The sequence below is a fragment of the Cygnus olor genome, chromosome 7, assembly GCF_009769625.2.
Source record: "Cygnus olor isolate bCygOlo1 chromosome 7, bCygOlo1.pri.v2, whole genome shotgun sequence".
NCBI lineage: Eukaryota > Metazoa > Chordata > Aves > Anseriformes > Anatidae > Cygnus > Cygnus olor.
Window position 1 is genome coordinate 28,423,224 of NC_049175.1, and position 20,629 is coordinate 28,443,852.

A 20,629-nucleotide genomic window follows, 5' to 3' on the forward strand; every position below is an offset into this window, starting at 1 on the left:
CAACATCTTCTTTGCAGCCTTTAGTGCAGAGAAAAGACCATGATAAAGCCCCCATCTTGCTCCTGCCTTTGCCACCCTCTTTCTCCTGCCACAGTCCATACTTTAATCACGGGGCCTGTAGAATGACTGCAAGTCAGTGTCTTAGGTGGGGTGATACTTTTTTTTTTTTCCCTGCCTATGAATAACAGTGATCCCTGCTGGCTTTTTTATTATGATTTGATGGTGATGTTAGAGTTTTAAAATGGGATGTGGCCTGGAGGGCATGTGCTTCAAAGTAGCTCACCTACTTTCCTCGGTGTATTGCAGTGTGTCCCTCTGGCAGGAGAAGTGTCAGAATCCTAATTTTTTTTCACCTGTCTGCAAGATTGACATCTCCTGTGCTGCATGCTATGACTTATAGGAATTTGTTGTTTTCTGAAGTAGGAACATCCCGAAGCATGTCCTATTTGCAAACTTAGTAAGTGCTGTATGCAAAGTGGAAGAATACAGTGATGGGATAAGGCACAATTTATATCCTTTCAACTGCATCTCATTTTTATGACACTAACAAACAGCTCTATGAGGAGATGACAAACTTGCAGCAGAAATACAGCTGTGTAGTGGGATTCTTGCAGTTAGCTGTAGCCATTCCAAGGGATGGTGTAGGGCCAGAAATGACAGTCAAATTGCGGGCAAAGGAGGGGCATGTAGGTAACATTGCCATGATCAGAAGTGTCCCACTAGTGGCCATTTGTAATTAACAATGGGGATGAGCTTGTAATTAGGCATCTGATTCTACTGTGTGAAATTTTAAGGTTGAATTTGACCTCTCAACATTTAGGTTTCCATCTTTAAGCAGTGACTACTTCTTGCATTATTCATATCAGTAATCTCATGACATTATCTGAAGTGACTTATTTGTAAAAGGTGAGCAGTGTTAGCAGATGAGACCCTAAAGTCAAGAGACTGATTGAGACCCCAAAATACTGTTAATCATTTTAATGCTTTTTTTGTTTTTTGAAAACCTTTAGGAAAAAAAAAAGTTTGTCTTCCCTACTTTTTTCTGGGACGAAGTATTAGGTATTACAGAGAAGCATGCTGACATTTCCAATACAGCACTTGCAATTGCTGGTATGAGCCAATTTAAAGGACAAACAACCTTAAAGTCTGTGTTAGCTTTCCTAATCATGTTCCTTTCCTTAGGAGATGGCAAGAATGCAAGATCCTTCTTTTGTTCTTCACCATCAACTTGCAAATTTCTGGAAGGTTGAGTCTCCTTCATATTCAACTTCCCATTCCACGTAGGGAAGTTGACTATCAAGAATTGCTTAAGGACAACAGTGTTGGAAAAGATACGTTCTATCCCTCCCACTGCAGTGTATGAAGTGTCAGGTTCTTTTTCTCTTTATTCATTTGTTTTTCTTTGTCTCTCCACTGCTTTGTAAGTCAAAATCCCATACTGAGAAGAGGTGAGCTGATATCAGCCAGTGCCTTACCAGCATGCATTTTTAAGGAACTTGATCATTTGGTTGCTTCTCATCCTCTGTTTCAGAAATTTCTTTGTGTACAAGCAGTACAACTAGAAAAATGATTGCATTATTGTATATGTCAGACATGTGATTTTAATATTTGTTTATGGAATTTTAACCCACGATAACTAAAAGAATAATAGTTTTGATATACGTGTAAACGTGAGGTATCTGTCCTGGTTTGCACCGCTTCCACCTACCCTGCTTTCTTCAGATGAGCAACATTGAATGACTGGCAAGAAACTATAAAAAGCCATCTGGGTTATAACTAACTGCCACCACAGAAATTACATACCAGGTCTTTAATGGATCAAAATTTCCCTAAACTCTGAGTTAGAGTATTTTTTTAAAGACCAAGAACCATCATTCTTATCTGCATTAGTATCCAAACTACCACCAAATCAAAATAACACTTCTCAGGCCATCTCTCTTCTTCTGTTTGTCCCAGCTAGAACAAACAACCGAGTTCATACAATACCCTACAATGCTAAAAGGTCTTAACTTTGGAATTCAACTTTTAAATGAAACAAGAAGAAAATGATTTTATCCATTAGGGCTTCTTTCAAGACCTTTCTGTTCATCCAGAGTTTCTTGGCAGTGTGAATTAAAAAGGGGAGATTCTCAGCTAAGGGTGGCTGGCACTGTTTCATTTTTTTTAATCCAGGTATTACATTGCCAGTGTGTGAAGTTTTGTGCATTTTGTTTCTAACTGTGCATTGCATTGAGGAAATTCAAACTGTCTTGATAGGGCTGTCAATGCCTTCATTATCAGGTTGGGTTCCAGGAACCCATTTTGCTACTGCGTGACCTTTTATACCAGTCGATAAAGCCGGTGGATTTGTGCTGGTGTACAAATGAAATAAGACAGTAATGAGTCAGGCCGCAAAAAACAGCAAACAGCAAGATATTGGTATATTTATCACTGGGTATGGCAACTGCCATTGACCTGTGTAAAGAAGTTTTACACTGGTTTGGTTAAACCTTGCTTAAACATTTGTCTTCTGTGTGAATCATGCAATCCAGATCTCTTTGTGTCGTTAAATTAAACGTATACTCAAAATCTGCTTTAGATTGCTGTGTTCATATGATTTATAACCTACAGGGCTTTCTTCCACTTTCCTCACCTGGCTGTGTTTTGCAGGGGTCCTCAGGAGAGCGTGTGCTGGTGTCCTTCCAGACACCCACAGTGAGTCAGGGAAGGGGAACAACTGCTTCTCAGTAGTGCCTTGTGTGCCTTCTTCAGACCGATGTGTTTTCTGTAACCACATTTATTAATATTCCTATTTTAATGCATCTGTGTATGTATTCACTGTATCAGGAGTGTGGTAGCATTCGGTTTTGTTGTCCTGAGCGCTGCTGTTTGTGTCTGCAGTTCAGTCTTTCAGCCCAGTGTATTTACCAGCCATTCAGGCCGCTTGCAGTATTCACACATACATTATGTAAAATAAAATAAAATAAACTACATTATTAAGACTGTGGGGGCTGTGAATAGATTATTACAATTTGCCTATCATGGTAATGACACCTGTTAGAGGTGTGATACAAAAGGCAGTGACAGGCAGTGTAATTTAGTAATTGTAGCCATTGTACTACGGAGCTGGTCAGTTCACCAGGCAAGTACAAAGAAAGCAGTGTTAAGGCTAAGCAGGGGTGGGTAAGCTTAATAGACAGAGCTGGTGCTCCACTGAAAGAAACTTTTGGTGGAGGGCTAACTCCCAGGGGAAGGAGTTAGAATGAGTTGAAAAGAATGAACAGAAGTATAAAAATGGTAAGGGTCTTCATGTTTCTGTTCTTAAAGTGATAGAGGACTTCTGGTGATGAGCACAGCTTTTCCCACTTGCTCAGGGAGAGCAGAGGGAGAGAAGGAAACTTTCTGAAATACTGAGAGGCTAGGAGGCTATTCGTTTATTGCAGCCACAGTACTGAAGTAAGGCCAGGCTCGCAGTTGTCTCTTTCCTCATCTGGCAGAACATCACAGCAAGGTTTGGCAAAATTGTTTTTCTACTGAGGTGGTGATCAAGGAGTCACAGGGTCAGAAGCTAAATCTGAGAGGTTACAGAAAACCACTGCTGTCAAGTCGTAAACTCATGCCCTGGACAGATGTGCGTGTATATGATTTGAGTGCTCGTCTGGGTGGCATCCCTGCCCTCTGCTATCTGAAGAGTTAACTACGGTCTGAAAAGTTAACTGAGGCCTTCAGTGGCTTTTTTTGCTGATATATAGAAACCATAATATTCATGGTGGGTTTGGTTGTTGTATTATTTTTTTTATTAGAGCTAAAGATACAAGGTCAATTTGTTACTAGTTCCTTTGTAAGTGTGTTTGTTTTGTAAACAGTTTGGAGCACAGACCACAGCTTCCATACCTTGGGCACAGAGGACTGAATGGTCAATGCTTTGTTAATAACAGACAGCATTGCTTTCAATCACTTTGTGAGCCAAAGAGCAACACAAAGACCACACAAATTAACCTTTTCCCTGATGCAGTATCCCTATAGACTCCTAAGAGACTATGTAAAATGCATAGTCATTAATTAATTTTCTGTTTCTGTAATGATGAGAATGCCAAATAGCTTATACACTTCTTATACCAGACCTGTCTTTTTTTTTTTTTTTTGAAGTACTTTGAGCTTGCCTTTATCTCTTCCTCCCTCTACCCCCCATCTGGATATATGATTTTCCAGCGAGTGTATTGGTCTTTTTTCATGAGAACCTGTAATTATTGAACAAATTGTTGTCACAATGAAGACCTTTTTAGAGTTTCATGAGGATGCATTAGAAAACAATAGTCTTGCAAGATAAGTAGTAGACAGAGCACTGCAGCATATTAGGGCCAGATTGACTCATTTAACAGCTTTAAGAGAACAAGGAAGTAGCCTGAAGTTAACAAAGATCTGCACAGCAGGGCATTTATGCTAGCAAATACTAATTCACGTTTGCTAAACAGTATAAACAGATTTGCAGGCAACACCAGGCATCCCATTTAAACGGATTAGGTGTGTCACTTACCTATTGTCTGGGCTGAGGAATGTGGGGTGCTCAATATGCTCCTTGCAATTAGCCCAATTAGGCAGACACGCCCTTTGTGCAAGCCAGTTACAGGGCACTTAATCCATCGATTGGAAAGGTAATATTTCTTCTGTGAACTGAGAGGTTTGTCCTGTGGTGCTACTTGCATTTTTGCTGATTCCACACCTAGCCGTTAAAGTGACCACGCTTCATGTGCAAGTCAGCTGGTTGATAAAGTGTATTTGATTTTTATAAACTGTGCAAACTGGTGTATTGACTTTGTTGCAGTCAGCTGACGGGTTGTTGCAAGAGGAAGGGAATACCAAAGAGCTTCGTAATTGGAGCAAAACCAAGTGTTAATAAATGGGCCATCCCTGTGGTCTCATGCTAAGTGCGGAGCGAGACTTGTTTATGTTCACAGTGCACCACCCTTACTAGTGACTTGCTTTTTTTTTTTCCCAGTAAGGGTTAAAAACACAGCAAAGGATTCATGCGATATACATGCTATTATCACTCATTTCTGGAGGAAGTGATTCATGTTACGCTGGGGCTGCAGAAACTCCCGCGTTCTTTGTTTCCTGCCTGTCATTCAGATGGCGAAGGCCAGTTTTCCAGTCTCCCCCAGCTAGTTGGAGGGTCAGTAGAACGGAGTCCCTCTGAGGCTCGGGAGGAAGTTAGAGAACCAGTCTCAAAGGCACCTTCCTAGAAAATTATTACAAAAGAAGGTTGAGAAAAATGAGCTGGCATTCAGCCGAGCACTTGCACAAACATCTGAATTAATTGTGAATTATACGCCAAAGTAAAATCAAGCTCTGTGCCAAGAGAAAGGAGCTGAAGCAGAGTGCATTTCTCCTTGCACACTCTCGCAGTCTTCTGCTGGCTGCATAGGGTCTCGGCGCTGAGCTGGGGAGGCAGCGCTGGGTGCAGGAGTGGCGGCGCAGGCTGGCAGCACGCTCCAGAGCTTCTGCACACCTCACAGCTGGCCTTTGCAGAGGCCTCCTCAGACTTGCACCCTAAGGGGTCAGTCACTGCAGTAGACTGGGCTGATACAAGCTAATTCCTCAAACACAGGTGGTAAAATCCTCACCTAATGCATCCTGAGCTTCAAATCTGCCTAGGCCCACACTGTCATCATCAGTGCCCATTTTATCAGTGATACTGTTTCAGAAATCCTTCCCTAGCTTTGTAAGGTTGCCTTTCTTTGAAGAAGCTTCTCAGGCTTGTAAAAGATCTTCCTGGAGGTAGAAATACAAAGTTCACAGAGCACAGGTAGGAGAAGAGATTTGGCATTGGGCTCCATTTCCTAAGGAAAGTGAAAGAATTTCCGGTCTGTGAAACCAAAAGGAGGTAATTCCACTTGGCTCTTCTAGGTTAAAGTATTGTGCATAAAATTATCATATAAAGTGTGAAAGAGTGCTTCTTTCAAACAGACAAGAAATTGGATCAAAGGCAACACACCTCTGCTTGAGAGCAGCCTTTACTTCTCGTGAAATCACTGGGGCTCCTTGATGGGTTGAAGGCCAGGATGTGGCTGCTGCCCTGCTTGTGGCCACATTCAACCTTCCTGGAGTCAGGCTCGGTGTTTGTGTACGGTGTTTAAAGGGTAATAGCACTAAACGCTGCCCTCACAAACCACCGTAATTACTTCTACTGCTGAAAAAAAAAACAGAACATGAACAAAAATATCGTAGAAAAGCTATTTCTAACACTAGTGCTGCTCTTTATGGCTAAGTGGCAGCCATCATTTTTTTCCTAAATTATGTGTTCTTTTTTCAAGCATTTGGATGATGCAAACCAGATTTTTGTGGCAGCATTATTGCTCATAGCCAAAAGAGCATTCAAGGAAACACTGTATTTCTGCTAAATTGCCATTTATTCAGAACACTTTGAGTTGTTTATTCCTTTTCATTCTCCTAACAAATCAAGTAGTCATTGAGCTTGTATTTCTGAACATAAGTTCAGTAATAATTTCAGGAAAAGTAAGATCTATCATCCAATTTTCAGAGGGTAGGGGGATATGCAAACTTCTGGCTCTCAGGCTATTTTTAAAAGGAAAACTCCCCAGGAAAACTGTTTTCCAGTAAAACTTCCTGTTTGTTTTGGATTTTTTTCTTACGTGTAATACTATAGTAGAATTTTTTTGATGTAATTGCATTCTGGATGGTGTTCTGGAGTTATTTTTTGTTTTGTTTACTCATTGTCTGGAATGATGCTGTTAGCTTAGAGAAAGAATGATTGTTAGCATTCAGTAGAAGAATATTGTGAATGCCTTTTTAGTTATTCATGTTGCTTTTTATTCACTTTGAGTGTTCCTAATAGTAAGTGTTTAATGGAGGGAATGTTCCAGAGAAAAGAAATGGTAAGAGATAATCATGCAAAGGTATGTAATTATGAATATTTGTCTCAGGCATGTGAATATGAAAGTTCTTTGGGGTTCATCCAGTCAGCAAGTAAGAACAATAACGTGAGATGGAGGTGATTAATCTTGTGTTGCAGAGAGAAAAATAAGAATTGCAAGTAATCAAAATAGTATCTAGGACAAATAGTTCACAGGCAATCCATAGGCCACACATGTTCACATGAACAAATTATTGAATTGTTTCAAGGTGAGCACATGTGTATACAAGAAAATTTTTGTATGCTGTTGTGAATGGAAAAATGTACTAATACAGTTGCATAAATTGTTTATTTTATGGATACTACACAATTCCATTTTCAAAACAGACAGTTTCTGTTCTGCCTGTAAAGAATGGGAAGTACAACCATTAGCTTAGAACCGACTTTGCAATTCAGACTTTTACATTAAAGAAAGCAAGGTGACAGTCAGCTCTATCTAACGCATGCTATATCCCTGAAAACATAGTATCATTCACCTTTGAACATAATACTGCGATTCATTTTAAGATGAAAGCTTTTAGAAGCTAGAATGAAGGATCAAAATAAACATTTTTCTTTGTGGTATTTTCTGATTTGGGGCATTTCTGCACTGTATGTTCTCTTGTTCTGGCGTTTGGTTTCTGCATAGCTGCTAGTTCCCTTCTTTAAAAAGTCTGGAGTTTTTATAGGGATATTTTTTATCCTTACTAGGCATTGTAACTTTTAGCTCAATAGTTTTTAATTTGATTACAGTGAATTAAGTTTACCTTAGGATATTTGGAGCCCCATAGAGAGCTGATCTGATTAATTACTGTACAAAATAGATTGTTAAAATAACTAGGTTTTATGCAGTTTCTCTTTGTTCTTTCCCATAGCTTCTGCAATTCACAGACATTGATACTGCTGGATGAGTGAGGTTAAAGCAGGAGACGAGTTCCCACAGGCTTTCTCCCTTTCCTGATTTCAAGAACAGACTCCCATGGGTGTGGACCATGTGGATCCCCCCACTAGGGCTGCGGCGTGTTCCTGCCAGTGTGTTGAATCCCGTCTGTCAGTCCAAGTAGAAGACCAGCAGAGGAATCAGGATGGCCTTATGTACGGGTCATTATGACTTTAGCAGCAAATGAACATCTCTAATGCAGAGTACAGACTTAAGTTTGTTTTATTTATGGTTTTAATTGTAGCAACCTTCAATAACCACAGCCAGAAAATATATTATACTGACCATCACTGTGCCTGGCCTGTGTAGCGTCTGGGCTATTTGTGAGCAAGCAGAGTCGAGTCCTCAGCGCTCAGGACATCGCTACTCTTTTTTATGGGTTTGCACACGTCAGGGAGGTTAGTGGTTTGTATAAGCAGATGTGGTCCTGCTTTTGAACCAGTCCTTAGCGTAGACACGGCTTCCAGTCATATGCTTCCTTGTATGACAAAAGCGGTTTATACCACTCTTGGGCAGCTTATCCCCCCTCTGCAATTTTGGCAGGCTCAGTGGTGACAAAGTGGACACAGTTTTAAGCTGGGTGGTGCAACAGGATATAAGGGTCATTCTGAAGGGAAGGGAAACCACCTGTGTTGGCCACGACTTGTATTTTTGCTGGATGCAACTGCACAGCAGCAACTAGAAGGGGGAAGCCACCACGTGCTCCATGCTCCCAGGGCCTTCGCGTGTCTGTGTGCCGCCAGAGGTGGCAAGGGGCGGGTCTTAGCCCAGGGCAAACAGCTCGCTGCCTTTGTCCACTCCCTCTTTCTCCAGCACAGATCAGCATGAATAAAAATGGTGCTTTTCTGGAGAGAGGCAAACTGGCTCATACAATCTCATCAGCCTTTATACCTTGGAGTGGGGGTTTCCAGAGTTAACTCAGGTCTGTAGCCGTGAAGTCCAATATCAATCTCTTCAAACGGGCCAGGGATTTCCAAAGCTGAATCAGGTTTGTAGAGATAAAGTCCACTATTTTTTGCCTTCAAACAGACCTTGCAGCCTTCAGTTTGTGAGAGATTTGTTAATGCAACCCTATGTGTTTTCTAGCTCTGATTCATTTAGAGGTTTTCTGTGATTTTTTCAAATCTTCCATTTAAGCTTGGCCATTTGTAATTTTCCTCTGACAGCTGGAGAAGTGGTGTGAAAGGAGGAGAGCTGCGATGTTACTTACTTTCCCCTTTTGGGGTATAGGCCTCATTTTATGGAACTATTGAAAGTTCTCAGTAGTTTAGTCCCTTTTTGAAGCGGGAAAGGCACTGCTGCACTGATGTCATCAAAGAAAAATGAGCTGGTATTGAGCTGAAAAGTGCATAAAAAGTTTATGGATCTTTTAAAAAAGTTTTACCCTGAACTGCAGCAGTGGATTTTAACCTGAACAAAACCAAATCAAGTGTTAAACCTTTCCACATTTGGATTTTGTAACAGTAACTGAAACTTTAAAGGCAGTGTGAGAGAGGCGAAGTACTTAGTGAAAGGCCATGGCGATGTGTGCTGCTGAGGCATCCAGAGCAGGAGCAGGGCTGGGCCTGCCGGAAAGAGATGCTAAAACTCACTTAAACTAGACTGGTGCCAAGAATTTATCACCCATCTGTTTTGCCTTGATTTTATATTTCATTATCACCTGCAAAAAAGTCTGATTTCTGAGCATTTATTGTGAAATTAATAAAAGAGTTTACAAGGCAGTGCTGTAATGCACTCCAGGGTGTGTCCTGCTGGCCTGGTGCCATTTCTGAAGTTGTTGGAGTTGTTGCTCATAAAGTTTGTGCTTCGGTTTGTGGTCAGCGCAGAACAATATCCCAGGAAAAATACTGCATAGTGCTGGCAGTGCTACCTGGCGGAAAGCTAGCTGGCATGCACGGCCCCAGACTGTGTAAGGGCTGTGCCTATAGCAGGCTTTATCCTGCGCTGTACCTGATGTGGCACTGAAGTTGTGACTACTTCCTGATAATCACTGTCGTGCTATTTGCTTCTTTCTTTTCTCAGAAACTCATATACGAGATATATATCAAAGATGTTCGTGATAAGATGCATCTTTAGATACATATATACGTATGCATATATGTTTAAAACGATGAGGAGCTAATCCTTAAAGAGAAGTCTAAAGATGAGGGAAGACTCTTGGAGCTAAAAAGTTGAAGAGTTTCTTAATCTATTGCTGTCTTTTCTCAGCAATGTAGACCACAGGAGTTGTGAGATTAGGTATCTTTTTAAGAGTTGTAATTTTGCCTGGCATTGTGTAGGACTCAGGTATATTTTAATAAGCGTTCAGCACTGCCTTTTAGTAGCAACTACAGCTTCTGTGCATGCCAGCACTGGGCAGCCTCAGTCAAGCAGCTTTTTCATTTACTATTTCTTTTTTTTTTTTAATTTACTTTTGCTTTCCATAGTGCATGCTATTAACATCTAAATGAGTTTTCTGCAAATAGGCCAGGAATTTGATCAACTCCAAAATATAGGACATACTTAAAGGGTTTCTTTCAGTGTTTGGCCAGTGTGTTTTGGTTTTTTATTTGCTCTCTTCCCCCCCCACCATGTCCACCCCTTTTTTTTTTTTAAAGTGTTCAGGTTAGTTCTTTTTAATTTCTTTTCAAAGGAAGCATTGTTAAAAGTTTAAGCCTGGTAGACTGAGAAAATTTAACTAACCAGATTTTTGATACTTAAAATTGTACTTATCAATGGGATAATTGCAGGGTGTTGGGTGCAAAATGTATATGCTGAAGTTTCTTTAAAACTTCTGTTGCTTATTATCATTACTTTGTTATTCAATTAGTATAGTGCCTAAAGGCTCAAACTATAATCAAGACTTCACTGTAGTGAGTACTGTACAAGCACATGGTATGATTTAGGATGTGAATGGATGATTGTGATCAATTCAGCTGTGGAAGCTTCATGATTTGCTTCTCAGATGAGCAACGATAACCAATTGTATATTAATTACTGCTTTGTTGCAATCAATGCTGGCTTGCAATGGTGGCTTAAACTGATGTACTTTTCTCTGTAATTGCAGTGGTTTAGAAGTACATAATGGAGTAAGAACATTCAGTTCAGGCGGTGAATGGATGCCCCTGGGCTTGCAGCAATTTCATCAGCTACCTATAGCCAGTGTCCTGGAACTGAACTACTAAGAACAGGGTACATGAGGTTTGGGAGAAAAAGAAATGTTAGGAGTTAAGTGCAGGAGAAGATTTCCAACATCCAGTACTATGCCCCATAATACTGTTCCTGTCTGACTGCTCCATATTTTTCTGCTTATTCCACTAGTGCAGACCTTAGAAATCCTAAAAATCTTCCATCAAACCTTGTGGGCTATTAATTTCTTCCTCTGCTGTTCCAGTCACAGTTATTTTGAGGCATGGTCCTTTGCTCAAAGTGTAGTGGCAATAATGCCTTTTGCTTTTGTGGAAAACTCCTTCCACAAGTGCCTCGTGCTGCCCAGAAATGCAGAAGCATCTCAAATATTTTAGGGTCAACACTAAATCATTCAGGAACTAGCTAGCAAGTCATCTTATTTGGAGTATAGGTGTTATGGCTTTCTGTTTGGACCTTTCCTGGGTTAGCAAGCACAGTCGTTATTGATAGTGTTAGGTGATGGTTGCAATTGATGATCTTGTAGATCTTTTCCAACCTAAATGATTTTATGATCCTATGATTCACCAACTTAGAGATGTGGTCTGCACGTCTCTGAGCTTCCAAAATACAGAATTTGTTCCCTTGCATAGCACAGCAGTCAGAAGGGAAGACAACATCTATATGATTAAGGTTTGTGTGGTCTATCTTCAAATGCATTGGCAGATTTGATATAAATCCCCAAAACACAAAATAGTTACTTAATGCTATGTCAAATATATCACTTACATAATTGATATGAATAAAATTTGATATGTGCATGCAAATCGAGTTCTAGACTGAGCACATGAACTACTTTTGTACCTTTTCTCCAAAGAAAATTAACTGTTTCAATTTCAGCCAGTGTTGATGGTGGTTGTCTTCTTTCTATAGTCATCTCCAAAAGTATGTTATGAAGTAAAGGACACAGCTGCTGTCCTTTCACAACTTACATATATAGACAAACACTGGTTCTTACCTTTTATACAAATTAAGTTAATGAACATGTGTTAGAGGGAAAGCTGCGCTCTTCTCCCCTTGTGGCTGAAAGTTCTGCCAGTCAGAATTTCAGTTTACAAAGCCAGGTTAAACGTATGATGTGGATTGGATATTTTGTTGATTGATTAATTTATTGCTTCACAGTCTGTTTAGGAAAAGGCAACCTACATTACTTTATGATTTCAGTATGAGAGTTACCTATGGGCCAACTCCAGTTCCTTTTATTGTTCCACTTGGAAACAAATTCTTATTTCTTGCTTTGAATGGCAATCTGTCAGCCAATAAGCCAGTTTTAAACTAATTATTATAGGTGTGAAGGCCTGCAACAGAAATCAAGATTTCTCCTGTTTTGTTCACTTCAAAAATTGATGTCCTTTCTCCTAAATCACAAAAGTATCAAAAATGAGAGTAAGCAAATAACAGGACTTTTTTATATACCACAAAAGTGTGTGTTTTTTCTCCACTATCTTCTGAAGCTGTCCATACGTAGACATAGGATAAGAGTAGCCGTTGTTATTGCCATTAAAACCTCTGTGCACCCTGCATACACTGTAAATGTTACGTAATTCACCAGCTTTTCAGCTGTGAGGGATCTTTTTACCCCTGGCCAGATCAGCAGGAAGTAGGTTTGTGGATTTTTTGGCTTTCCTTCTTAGTGTGGAACAGGGTCTGCCTTCTGTGCTCGTTTGTGGCTTTTGAAGAAGTCACCCAGGTTCTCAGGGGCTTAGAATGCCGGCACGTCCTTGATCTTTCTCATGCTCTTCCACTCAAGCACAGTAATGGTGGCTTTTAATCTTAAAGGCTTTTTTCATGTTTGTTAAAGGATGCTGCAAGGAACTTCTGTTTCTGGTGTATGTTGGCTTATAGGATGGATGTTCTCTGGCTGATTCTGAGCTAGACATGTATTTGATTGCAGTGTTTCTTGTTGTTGATCTCTTTTCTAATATCCACTTTATATACATAGTAATATATTAATTCTCTCATTAAAAATATGTAGCTATCTTCAATTACCCATTCTTGCAAACAGAACTTTCCTATAGGGAGGTACTGAGAATGTTGAGGCGACTTCAGTAAATACCTAAAGTTCAACTTAAGATCCCCAAAAGTAAAATGTGGTTAAAAGGCCATGGACATAGATCCCATCTTGACCTTTTTATTTGTTAGAACGCTTCAGGAGAGAGTAGATAGAGAAAAGGAGAACAAGGACACTGTAAAATGCTGCAGTTGCGGCTCTTTTCGAGTTGCTTTCACATTCTGATACCCCGTTAAGAGTTCAACAGCGTGCTCTGAGAAATGCCTGTTCTGCACTTGAATATCTGGTTTCATGGAAATGCTGCAGCGTGTGCTTCCAAAATGATGATGACTTATATTTTCATTCTTTTTTTTAGACTTAATATGTACAGTGATTGAAGAGCAAAACCTTAATGTTAGGGTGCTATTTAAATACAGATTTCTAGTGTTCATGATACGGTATGTGTGTACACAGAAGAATGAACTCAGTTCATGAACAGAACTTCATTCCAGGTAGACACATTTATTGTATTGTGTATCCAGGCCTCTCCAGACACTCAGCTAAACTTTGTTCATGGTCTATGCCCAAAGAGGAACCATAGTTCAAGTAGAATTGCAGGTCATCACATGGCTGTGTAGTTGAGGCTGTGTAGATCAAAGGCACGTTTATGCAATTAGGAAAGAAGCACTATCTAGAATCACAAAGCATGTGGAAACCATACATTTTTCTTCACCTGGTCACTTTCATTTAAGCCCATGTCTCTAGTCTCTGCGAGAAATACTAAAAACACATATCTTCCTATCTCACATGTTGTTGCTAAGCTCTTGAATAGATGAAAGGATGTTCCCTATATCACTGGATCTTGCAGTTGACCACAGTGGTATGTTCTAGTTGAGGAATTTGGCAATTACTTCTGCTTTAGTGGAAATAGTTGAAAGAAGATGGTATTCTCTGTAAGTCAACCTGTTGGAATCTGGCCTTTATGCTAGATCCTTCCTTCCTGCATAAACAAGGCAATGGAAGATTATTCAGACTTTGTAGGTAGTCTTAGTAAAAACATGGACTGACCAAATACAGGTAATGTTCAACTTGGAGAAAGATTTTGTTGAATATTAAAATACGTAAATGTTCCTAGAAGTAGATGGGCATTGTGTGGGTAAGGAGAAATATCGTTTTCAGTTAGGCACTGGAAACTTGGTTATATTTTGGAATTCCCAGAGGAGAAACACTGGCATGATGTCTAACAGATAGCGACAGAGGTGATGTCTAAATTAAACATTCATGTTCCTTCACATGGCTATTTGCTGAAATATTTATGTTGGAATATATTTAATTCTTTTTTATGATTAAAGTTTGCACAAAGTATGCATGTTTGTTTACACCCCAGAGATTAGGGTCAGTGTTAGGATGTGAAAGGCAACTGATTAGATACTACTTTGGTTTAACAATTATGTATTTATTTTTTCATGAGGTTTCAAGTAAATTTAAAAGTATATAATTATTTTTTGTCTTCATAAAGTTGTTGAAATCTCATGGGTTTCTATAAAATGGAAGCTGTTATAAGAAAAACAATGTATAATGAACTAAACAAAAGAGAATCCTATGTCACTGCTTGTATTCAGAAATATTTAAAAAAAAACAGTTCTGTAAAGGTTAATGGTGGTGATTGGCAACCCTATTGATGGGTTTATTTTTATCAGGGGGATTTTGTAGGTTTGATTAACACAGTATTACGATTAACAAACATTGGTTGGTTGATTTTTGCAGAATTTTCCTGTGTATTAAAGCTTAAACTTTCCACATCTTTTGGTCACAAGTGTTTCTACCAACTGTTTCTGGTCCTTCAGTGGCAGATTTTCAGCTCTAATCTCTGTAGGCTCTAATATCTAGGTGACACATGAGGTTTGCAAATCTGACTTGTACGACACCCCTAATATATAGTATTTCCTGAGCATCCACACATTTCCAGATCTTTTCACATATTAATACTTTCTTGATTTTATCATAGTGTTGTTGCTTTTTTTTCCATTCTCATTGTTGCTTCAAATAGCTTCCAAGCCTGTTGCTTCTTTGCATTACCTCTCCTTGTTTTATTATGCCACTAGCTTCCTATTTTCTAGCTCACTGAAAACAACCTTTCAAGTACTTTCTGTGCTATCTGAAACTCAGTTCTTGGCTCCTGTTCTTTTATGAGTGCACAGTTGGTCAGCTAATGATGATTGCCTCCATCACCCACTGACTGGTTCTGGCTATTTTGCTACATACAGAGCCTCAACAAAAATTAATTCTGCTCATGAATAGTGGGTATGATTTCATCCTATAACTAAACTAATCTAATGGTGAGCTGCCACTGAAGGGCACAGGTACAGACCTCCTCATCTATACAGCAATAGGTAATTTAGTTAATACACCTAAGGTAATTTTGAGAGACCTCTTGATGTACTATTAACTTTACACTTCAAGGTATTTACACTTAGTGAATTGAAAATTTACCTTGCAGCAGAAATGGGAGGAGACTTAATGGTCAAAGCATCTGTTCTGAAGTAACATCAGATACGATTGAGGAGAATACAGTAAGGCTTGGGTGAACACAGGGAACATAAAGTAATGTCTGTTTCTGTGCTCTCACGTCCTGAGCTGTTAATCCAAGCCCTGACGTAAATCTTGATAGCCCAACTGGTTTATCTAAAGTCTGGCAAACAGGAGCAGAATAAATGTCTGGGGAACATCTCTCCAGAACAGTGCCGAACTCTGTCTGTACTATGGCTCGCCATCAGACCTGTATTGACACAATTTTCCTGTGTCTGCTTATTGAAGAGTTTATGGCCATTTTGCTGCAGGAGCATGATGTGGGGTATCTGTGTATGTGCCTTCAGCTCTTTATATCCAGAAGTTTCCATAGGTACTTTAAAATTTTGCAAGATTATTTTATTGTTCATGTGCATTTTCATCACATTTTTGCTTGAATTTTGTAGTTCTTCAAAGCTATTTTTTTGTGAAAAAGCTGATTTTCTTAATTGCTTTTTCAAATTTTTATTCTAAAGTTTATGAAGTTGTCTTTAATCCCCAGCTGATTGTTTTTCCCTTTTTGAACTCTATTTCCTGAAAATCTTGTGTTATAGCTATTTGATTTGAGAAAAAGTGTTTGCAAAACATATCTATGTATTTTAAACTTTTATTTTTGCGACTCTTTACAGTCTGAAGGGCTGTATTACAAATTCCAGTGTATTTATTCATTCCTGCTAGAGAGGCCAAATTAATTTTTTTCTTTCTTCTCCCATCTGATATTTTGACCTGGAGAATATTGTAACATTTACATATCCCATTCTCAGCCTGACTGTCGGTATATCACGACGCTGTCCCACAGGCTTCATAAAACTAGAAGATTAGCCTTAATTGTCCACCTCTCTCTAACAAAGCTTGCTGTTTTTCTGCCAAACACAGCAGTCAATATGGGATGCTTCCAAAGGAAAGAAGTTATACAATTTGTGAGAGACGTATTTTTTTTTCCACATAGATTGTTTGAATACTGCAAATTGGCTACCATAATTACGTAACTCAAGTTAGAATAACTGAAGAAAGAAAAGATAACTTGCTCTGTAGCTCGTCAATGGCTCAAGATAAATTACTCTGCTCTAGGCTGAAGTTAAGTTCCTATCCAAAGTAGATATTTGGGTATTTTGTATGATTTCCTATTTAGCTTGAAGACTTTCTTTTGACATTACAGAGATGTCAAGGCTAAATTCAGTTCAATAATTTCATGATTAAATATTTATTTTAAGTTAGGTTCCTTTCTCTCCAGCGTCAGGAGACCAGTCTTCCCAGACCAGCACAGACATTTTTGAATATCCCCCTAAGTGAACATTAGCAAGGAATGAATGAGAAATGAGACATTTTGATGTTTTGAAGAGATTGAAGGCAGACAAAAGATGATTTACTGAAGATTTTATGAAGGAACACTAGTGGCTTTACTTGATAAACAAATCCAAATCGTTCAGATGAATGCTTAACTCTGGAAATAAATTTTTTGTTGTTGTTGTTTGGCAATTTTCATATGTTCCATCCTGTCCATTCAGGGGACGTATTGTTTTACATTGAATTAGGTAGATTTTACTATTTCTTAAGCAGGGAGTTTGCCATGGCCAGATCATAGTATTGACAAAATATTTCTTCCTGTATGTGAAGATTTTTTCCACGCATCTCTAAAATACTGTCCTCTTGTTACTTTCCCAAACACATACAAGAGGAATGAACAGCTGACGTGCTATTGGAAATCACACTAAAGAAGCCAACCCCTTTTTCTTCACATTGGCATTCATGCTTAATATTAAGATGAGTTATCTTCCTGTAATTCCTACTAGCTTACTGAAGCTTCTGTAAAGAAGATTAAACTTTTTTTTTTTTACAATGGTGAGATGTTACATGCTTTGATAAGGAAATGTTTCTTTTCGCTATGTCGGTTGTTAGTAATACAACAATTGTTTGATAATATTTCATTCACAATGGCACTCTTAAAATAGTGGCTGCTGATTCATTTTTAAGAAAATAATTACTTGTTTCTAACATCCCTAAAGAAATAATTATGTAATAAAAGATTATGACTGACATATTCGTTACCTATAACAAGTGCAAGTATTTCTTGAAATTTTAAGCAATTTCATAGGGTTTTATATTTAAATATTGAAACCTATTAAAATTGCCCATGGAGATTTGTGGGAGAGGTTATCTATGGGCCTCTGCTAATTAATTATGATATATTTTATTTCCATGTGATTTGTCACTACTAGTCCTGTAAGGACTACAGGAAAAATCATTTGTTTAATCTGACTGGGACCTTGTGGCATTTAATTGTAAGCATAACTGTGATACAATAAATCCAAATGAATTTGGACAGTGATTAACAGGGAGCTCCTTGATATGGTAATGAGATTTAAAAAATGGTTCCGAAGTGTTTCTGTGGATTTCATTAACATTTTTGCAACTAAACAGTTTTTAGGATAAGAGTGGTTGCTTGCTGTTGACCAGGATACATTACTGGTAGAATGTAACCTGTGTGATGAATATGTAGCATGAAAATATGTTTATGCCTGTATGTAATGTATAAATACTTATGTATATGTATGTGTACATATGGAAAGTGTAGAAAGAAAATACAATATGGAAGGCTTATGCTGCATTTAATTTGGTGAGCCAAACAAAAATACACTGCAGAGTTAACCTTATTATTACATATATTTCAAGCATCCTAAAATGTACTGCTTAACTAATCACACATATGTAGTTCTTGCCCTGAAAGCTTATTGTCTAAGACACCTGCAAATATTTAGACATCTGCATAGCTTTACTACTGTAATTCTACTGATTTTGTTTATCTGTTTTTGTAGGATTTATGCCCAAATTTATCATTAGATGGCAAATTTACAGCATTAAAAAGGAGAAAGAGGGAGAAAAAAAAATCAGAAATATGATACAGTTATTCAGAAGGAATATATGTTGATCCTTTCAGATGCGTTGTCATCACATGGCTAAAAAGCCCAAGTTTTAAAGAATGTATCTATAATTTTGATATTTAGCAAATAATAAATATCAATAATATAGCAAAACTATAGAGAAGAAAAAGAGTATTTCCATTAAAAACATCAAACTGCTGCTTGAAGTTCAAGGCAAAGGAATTATTTGTTTGTTTATTCTTGCAACTCCCCTTCTGTTTGTTTTAGTCTTTTTCCAAAACTTGTTTCATCTTCCGCTGTGCTGGTCTGTAAGTGAACTTGATATCATCTGCAATTGTTTGATCATCTTTCTCTTCTTTATACTTTTTATTTTAATACTTTCATTGCTGAAGAAGAAAATGTTGGTTGATTGGAATATTGAAACCGGCATTCTTTGTAACCAGCATTCATGTAACAGCAGTGAATTATTCATATTCTGCCCTGGCAAAATGCTTTTCCATGCTCCAGAAGGAAAAGTGGCTCGGTTTCCACAACTCCATTCCTCAGTGGTATGATTGCTAACTAGAGGTCGCTGTCAGCTGTCACTGTAACATTGTGCTTCTTCACCAGTGGAAATTAGACTGAACCACAAACTGGAGACCTAACAGAGGTCACCATTTTGTGGCTTAATGAACAAGCAAGACTTGAATTTCAGACTTACTGCCAGCCCTCAATATATGGCATTTCCCTTTAGAATCTGGCTCAGGGAAATCTTTAATATGAGGAACTTACAGTATATGGGTGCTTGTTTGTTCATTTGTATGTTTTCAGTTACTTAAGAAGGGGCAGATGCAGTTCAGCTGGAGAGGGAGCACCTTAATACTCTCATATGGGATGCTACAAATGCCTATCTGCTTTATCCACCTTTGTGCTGAGGTTTCTGCACTGAGCTCAACTTTATGCCTAGTTATTTGCTTGGCCTTCTACAGCCAGCAAACTCTTCCATGCAAGCGTGTTCTTTGTACTACCATGTAAGTTTGTCCACTGCGTTCCTTGGCCCCTGTATTTCTCTGTGTTAGTCATTCCCGTAGCTGCCTCCTGTGTGTGGTGTTCCATGAAATCGCTAGAGGAGGAGCCTCAGTGTTTCTTAGAGCTGATGTGATGGCAGTCCTGTCACCAGCATAATACAGGTTTCATATTTCCATTTGGATGCAGAATTATAGAAAGGACTTTGAGACATCCTCTAACCCATGATGTGAGTGGTTTAGCTAGTTTTGTTTTGTTTTGAATCTGAGTTTGAGTCAGCAGATTTATTCAATTTGATAAACAAAGGGTTTTACTTGATTAAATATCAAAGAGTTTTATTTATATAGGACATATAGGTACTGTTTATTTAGAGATTACTGCAGGTGCCCAGTTGCAGTTCACTGTTGGCTGCAGAGCTTGCATGATGGAACTTCTATAGTACCAAGCAAAGCTTCCTTCAGCTCAGGGCTTGGTACCTGAAAAGAAGAGAGGAAACACATACTGACAGTAGTGCTGAAATCTTCAGCACAGCAATGATTAGCAATAGCATTTAACCAACCAACAGTCCATTGTTTGATTACAGTCATTAATTTGACGCAATCTTCATTGCAGTGGCATCACAGTCGTTATTTCAGGCTGCTTGCAAACTCAAGAACATAGTTATGTCATTGTAAATTGTTTTCATTTTCCATCTATGAAGATTTTTCATGTGCCTGTGAGAGTTAGAAATGTGTATCTGAAGAGAGCTTAGATGTTGCAGCTGAATATTGCAGCCGAGAGAGAACACTGCATCAAATTCTGCTTCTGTGTTATCGTGGAATATGCAGAACCTTGTTCAAAGGTTGCACAACAGCCATAGTCTAAATGTGTTTTTTTCTTTTTTCTGTTGAGAGACATATGATAAAAGGGCTGTGAGCTACCTAGACCTCAGAGTTGCTTAATAGCTTGTGGGAGCTAGCTACTTGCCAATTTTAGAGCATCGGTCTATCTGACTTAACCACATGTAGACTTACTGGCAGGTCTACTCAAATCAGTGGTGTAATTATTTACTTCTTAAAGAGAAAACAGGCATGCAGTATAATGACCTTACAATAACTTCCAGTTTTATGTGGAGAAAAATAAACAGTTGTCATTTCCTTGTTATTTTGAGGTTTAAGCCTTTACCACAAAGGTTTTAAATATTTACT

The 20,629-nt window shown here is 38.6% G+C and overlaps 1 protein-coding gene across 4 annotated transcripts in view; it reads left to right on the top strand.

The window, feature by feature from the left end:
• VTI1A (vesicle transport through interaction with t-SNAREs 1A) overlaps window positions 1-20,629 on the top strand; it is a 271,587-nt gene that overhangs the window by 98,582 nt on the left and 152,376 nt on the right. Inside the window, exon 7 of one of the 4 annotated variants that reach the window (XM_040564131.1) lies at window positions 2,650-2,968. The exons of 2 other annotated variants lie outside the window; for them this stretch is intronic. In XM_040564131.1, the coding sequence (XP_040420065.1) occupies window positions 2,650-2,783 (134 nt within the window). In that variant the 3' untranslated portion in view covers window positions 2,784-2,968. Of the gene's footprint in view, window positions 1-2,649; window positions 2,969-20,629 lie in introns of those variants that run through there. One more of the 4 variants, XM_040564133.1, reaches the window with a different exon arrangement.